The sequence below is a fragment of the Ailuropoda melanoleuca genome, chromosome 8 (genome assembly GCF_002007445.2).
Source record: "Ailuropoda melanoleuca isolate Jingjing chromosome 8, ASM200744v2, whole genome shotgun sequence".
NCBI lineage: Eukaryota > Metazoa > Chordata > Mammalia > Carnivora > Ursidae > Ailuropoda > Ailuropoda melanoleuca.
In genome coordinates this window covers 72,804,025-72,810,024 of record NC_048225.1, presented here as the reverse complement: position 1 = coordinate 72,810,024, position 6,000 = coordinate 72,804,025, and the positions used below count along the sequence as shown (strand labels likewise).

Genomic DNA, 6,000 nt, shown 5'->3' with positions numbered 1-6,000 from the left:
TGGCTCCTCCAATTATTTGTGTTTTTTAATGAATGTTTGTTGAGGTGTAATTACATATAAGGAAAGTCACCAATTCACTGAGTTCTGACAAAAACATATGGCTGTGTAACCACCACCACATAAAAATAGAGCATATTTCATCACCTTTCCCAAATTTTCCTCCTATTCCTTAGCGCTCGGTAACCTCCCCTCCTCGTGCCACTGATCTGAATTCTGCCCAACGGTGTTGCCTTTTCCAGAATGCTGTTGTGATGGTTCTTTTTTAGCTTGATTGGGACGCAGGCTGCCCAGGCATGCAGTCAGACATTATTCTGGGTGTGTCTGTGGAGTGTTTCTGAGAGAGATTAACATTTGAATGGTATGCCCAGTAAAGCAGATTGTCCTCCCTCACGTGGGTGGGTCTCACCCAGCGAAATGAAGACCTAAAAAGGACAAAAGGTCTAAGTGGGGACCCATTCCTCCTGCCTGTTGAGCTGGGACAAAGGTCTTTTTTTTTTTTTTTAAGATTTTATTTATTTATTTGACACAGAGAGAGAGACACACACAGCAAGAGAGGGAACACAAGCAGGCGGAGCGGAGAGGGAGAAGCAGGCTTCCCACCGAGCAGGGAAGCAGTTTACCTTTATAAGAAATTGCCAGGCTGGGTTGGCTGGGTGGTTCAATCAGCTAAGCATCTGCCTTCGGCTCAGGTCATGATCTTGGAGTCCTGGGATCAGCCCCAATCAGGCTCCCTGCTCATTAGGGAGTCTGCTTCTCCCTCTCTTTCTACCCCTCCCTTGTGCTTGTGTGTGTGTGTGTGTGTGTGTGCACGCTCTCTCTCAAATAAATAAATAAAACCTTTAAAAAAAACAAACCTGCCAAACTGTTTTCCCAAGTGGGTGAATGATTTCACCTTCTCATTAAATTGTGTGAGATTCTCATTGTTTCACACCCTCGCTGATCGTGGTCTCGTCCATTTTTAAATGTTAGCTGTTATAATGGGTGTAGGGGTATCTCATTGAAGTTTTCATTTGCATTTGCTAATAGCTGATGATTTTGAGCATCTTTTCATATGCTTATTTACCATCCACAACGTTTACCCATTTTTAAATTGGGTTGTTTCCTTGTTGCATTATAAGAGTTCTTTATGCATTGTACATACAAGTCCTATGTCACATACGTGTCTTGGAAATATTTTCTCCCAGTTTGTAGCTTATCTGCTGATATTCTTTGAGGGTCTTTGAAAAAGCAGTTTTTTATTCTAATGAAGGCCATTTTATCAATTTTTCCTTACAGTTAGGACTTTTTGTGTATTATTGAGGAAATCTTTGCCTTCCCCGAGTCCCTAGGATTTTCTGGTTTACTTCCACAACCTTTCTAATTTTAGGTTTTACCTTGAGGTCTCTGATTCATTTTGAGGTCATTTTTGTACATGGTGTGAGGTAAGGTTCAAGATTCGCTTTTTCGCATGTGAATGTAAATGTTCCAGTACTATTTGTTGAAAAGACCGTCCTTTCTCCATTGAATTATCTTTGTGTCTTGTTCAAAATCAATCAAACCTATCTATGTAGATCAAGTTTTTAAGTTGATTTATTTTTAATACTCTCTATACCCAACTCGGGGCTCGAATTCACAACCCCAAGATCAAGAGTTGCATGCTCTTCACGCTGAGCCAGCCAGGCGCCCCAGTGTGGGTCAATTTGACTCACTATTCTGTTCAGTGATCCTTACGCTGATCCTAAGAGTTGACACACGGTCTGATTACTGTAGCTCTAGACTAAGTCTTGAAATCAGGTAATTCGAATCCTCCAGCTTTGCTGTTCTACAAAACTGTTTTGGCCGTCTATTTGGCCGTCTAGAGTCTTTGGATTTCCATATACAGTTTAGAATCATCTTGTAAATTTCTGATGAAAAGCCTGCTAGGAGTTTGAAGGGGATTACATTGACTATAGATCAATCCGGGGAGAACTGGTATGTTAACATTTTGAGTCTTTGATTCTACAAACATGTATTTGTCTCCATTTACTCAGGACTTCCTTAATTTCTCTCGTGGGAAGTTATTTGGGATTTCCCAGGTGTCTTTCTGTTACTGAATTTTACTAGTTTAATTCTGTTAGGGTCAGAAGATAAACTTCATAGGACTCCAAGTGTTTTATATGTATTGAAGTTTATGGCCTAGAATCTTCTCTACCTTGATGAATGTTCTATACACACTTGAAGACAGTGTGTATTGTACTGTTGTGTGAATTTCATGCCCACCCCACTGTGGTAGCCGATCTTGTTGTTATCCATGTAAGATCCTGGGCACAGGTTTCTCGGTCCCTCCTCCAAGGTTGGAGGCCATTTGTACTCCTTCTCCAGCAGTAATGGTTCTTTGGCTGTGTCCATAGGCAGAACATTTCCAACTCCCCAGAGGAAATGGATTTTGTCATTATTCCTCCCCTAGAAATAATAGATTTTTGCCTGTGCCGTGGTAGGGGTGATATGATTTGGTACACCTCCCTCAGCAGCCTAAAGCTTTTGCGTCCTTCAAGAAAAGGGTCTGGGGAAGTTCCTATCTACCTATTCCTCAGCAGTAGCCCATTACATCCTGCATGCCTGAACCACTGCCAGGGACTTTCTGGTCCCCTGCCCTGCCCGTGTTTCTTATGAGCACTTGGTGAAGGCGGTTGGGAAAGAAGTGTATGTGTGTGTATGTTAAGTCCCCTTATTTGAAACTCTCAGCTATTCCAAATTCTTAAATTCCTTTAGGAATTTCACGTTCTAGATTATGGTTAGCTGCTTACATGGTAGCCACTTGTGTTTTTAGTGCTCTTTCTAAAATGAAACGTGTATGTCCCACCTCCTGTTGGAGGGCTTCTCACCCTTCGGGATTCGGTTTGCTTTGTCCTCCAACCTCAGCTCTCTGACATGCTCAAGAAAAGCTGTAACTTTATAGATTCTCCAGCTTTCTTCCTTGTGAAGTTAGGAGTGACTGGCAGTCTCTTGAGGCTTTCCACACCCTGTTCAGAAGCATAACTCTGACTACATCTACTAATGGTGATTTTGTTATTTTCTGAAATTGGTATTTTTGCCATCATTATACTTATTAAAATTTGTAATTCTTGGGGTGCCTGGGTGGCACAGCGGTTAAGCGTCTGCCTTCGGCTCAGGGCGTGATCCTGGCGTTATGGGATCGAGCCCCACATCAGGCTCCTTCGCTATGAGCCTGCTTCTTCCTCTCCCACTCCCCCTGCTTGTGTTCCCTCTCTCGCTGGCTGTCTCTGTCTCTGTCAAATAAATAAATAAAATCTTAAAAAAAAAAATTTGTAATTCTTTTTTACTTTGTCTCCTCCATTAAACTTTATTAAAATTTGTAATTCTTTTTTACTTTGTCTCCTCCATTAAACTTTAACTCTGTGGAGACATATACTATAGCTTTTCGTTATTGTAATCCCTTCTGCCTAGTGCCATATTGGACACATAGCACTTAAAGGTAAATGGAATGATACTAATGGCAGGTTATCTCTATTTTCAAAAACATTAACTCATCATACAGCAAACACTGGCTGATTAAAACATCCATAGAAGTAGTGGGCGGGGAGGGCTGAGGAACAGGAGGAACAAGAGCCCAAAAGCGAAACTGGGGGATTATATTCCGGACTATCTGTAGATTTTCATGATAATCTGCCTGCAGAATCTGGCTATAATGCTGGCCAACTTCAAAACAAAGCACAAATGAAAAAAGTATACCAAACCACTTTTTAATTAAGCTTCACGAAAAACGGAAATAAATGAAATAGCAAAACATAGATCAGTAATTCCTTATTGTTTATTCTTTTCTTACAAAAAGACACTTGGAACAAATAAATACAAAATGGCATATGTCTTATTTAGCAATGGGCAAATACAGGTTTTCTGGGTATTCTCCACAGGAATGAGCTAAAGGAGCCTCCGGAAGTACACTCATCCTACCAACTTCCACCCTCTGTAAAAAAGGCCAATTCTTTTAATTTCCCACAATTTTAAATAAAGTATTCTCAAAATAAGTCATCTAAACCTGACTCAGAGATTAAGACAACTGATTCAAGTTAAGAATATATATAATGATGTTGTTCAGAACTTCAACTAATGAATATTCTTACAAGTTTTTATTTCTTCTATCTTGTATGAATAAAGAATCTATTCTGTTCAAATCCGCATGGCAAATAAAATACAACAGAAGGCTGAGCACAATATATACACTTTTCTGTCCTAAGAGAAAACATTAAATACAGGTATACTTAATACACAGTGAACATGCCATGCATTTTCTTAAAGCCAACAAAATCCTGATTTCCTATACCTTGCAGGTGATGCAGCAGAAGGCAAACAAATACCAAAATTACTGGTGACAAAATGTAGCTAATAAAATTAGCTAGACAGCAATACAAATTCAATATTCAATGGATTTATTCATTCCAAGGTTGCATGGAAAAGGAAGTAGAAAACGCCAGGACAAGTAGAACCACACGTAAGAAAAAGCACCTAAAGATGGAGGAAGGACAGCTGACATCCCCTGTGGCTGGCAAACCATGTTCAGGTGTGTCCACGGACAGACACCGTCAGGTGGCCACAACCCTAGGTTATTCGGTTCTGCGTCTGAAATTTTCTCAAAGACTTCAAAAGCCAATTTAAATTTAGAAGGGAAATATATGTATATTTTTAATTTGTGGGTAAAGATCATTAAAGTACGACATCAATCTCCTAAAAGGCAACTCACAACTCTCCAGAAGTACGAATAAACGTGAAAAAGCCCAAAGTAAAGAGCTAGTACCTCAACATGCACGATCCGGACCCCTGTGACAGTCACAGGGGCTGTGACTCTGTGATTTACATTAACCTCCTCAGGGTAGAAGACAGTGTTTCATGATGGATGCAGATTACGCCCACTGCTCATGAGACATACACACATCACGACTAGTGAGATCCCACTTTGTCACAACTTAGAAACCCGAATTTCACTCCAGAAAATATAAGTCTGGAATATGAATTGGAAGACAGACAGTACAACAGCAGTTGAGTGGAACCTGCCTGCAACAATCCTTTATGTTTTTTTTTCCTTTAAGGCTACAGAAAATCGGCACATATACAAGGCAATTAATTCTCATAATAAAAATACCCCCTCCAAATAGCTAAGGTCTGCAGTCAGATTCCATGGTGAGTATGTGTTGTACCACATTCTATTCCACAGGGGTATTTTCCCGTGAGTCTGCAGGGTTAGGATCAATTCTTTCTGGAAATAGTAGCTTCTCGCAAACTGCCTCCTTTATCGGTAAATACTGCGATATTTCATTAGGTTCCGTGAAGAGGGAGGGTGGAACATGCTGGAAACACATAAATCACATTAGCACATATTCAGTTATCACACTGGTAGCTTTTAGAAATGCTTTGGTTCAAATATTCATAAAGCACACCAATTTTATTTTATTTTTTAAAGAATCATTTATTTATTTTGGGGGGAGGGGTAGAGGGAGAGGGAGAATCTCAAGCAGACTCCAACCCAAGCACAGAGCCCGATTCGGGGCTCGACCTCACAATCCAAGATCATGACCTGAGCCGAATCCAAGAGTCAGACGCTTAACCAACTGCGTCACCCAGGCGCCCCAACCCACCAATTTTAAAATGAGCTGTAATATTTGTATGTGAGGAGCATTATAAGGTGTTTCTAATGATAACAGGTATCTCCATGGGACACCTGGGTGGCTCAGCTGGTTAAGCATCTGCTTTCGGCTCAGGTCGTGATCCCAGGGTCCTGGGATCGAGCCCTGCATTGGGCTCCCTGCCCAGCAGGGAGTCTGCTTCTCCCTCTGCCTGCCTCTCCCCCTGCTTGTGTGCTCTCTCTGACAAATAAATAAATAAAATCTCTAAAAATAATAAAATAAAATAAAATAAAATAAAATAAAATAAAATAAATAAAATAACAGGTATCTCTTGTTACCGAATCATGCAGCCCTCTTACTGAATGATTTCCTCAAAGCTCACAGCGATACGTTATTTATA

At 40.5% G+C, this 6,000-nt stretch overlaps 1 protein-coding gene across 1 annotated transcript in view; it reads right to left on the bottom strand.

Moving 5' to 3' along the window:
* Nucleotides 1–3,770: 3,770 nt before the first annotated feature.
* TIPRL (TOR signaling pathway regulator) overlaps nt 3,771–6,000 on the bottom strand; it is a 40,985-nt gene continuing 38,755 nt past the window's right edge. Inside the window, exon 7 of the mRNA XM_002930787.4 lies at nt 3,771–5,324. Coding sequence (XP_002930833.4) covers nt 5,181–5,324 — 144 coding nt within the window. The 3' untranslated portion in view covers nt 3,771–5,180. The remainder of the gene's footprint in view (nt 5,325–6,000) is intronic.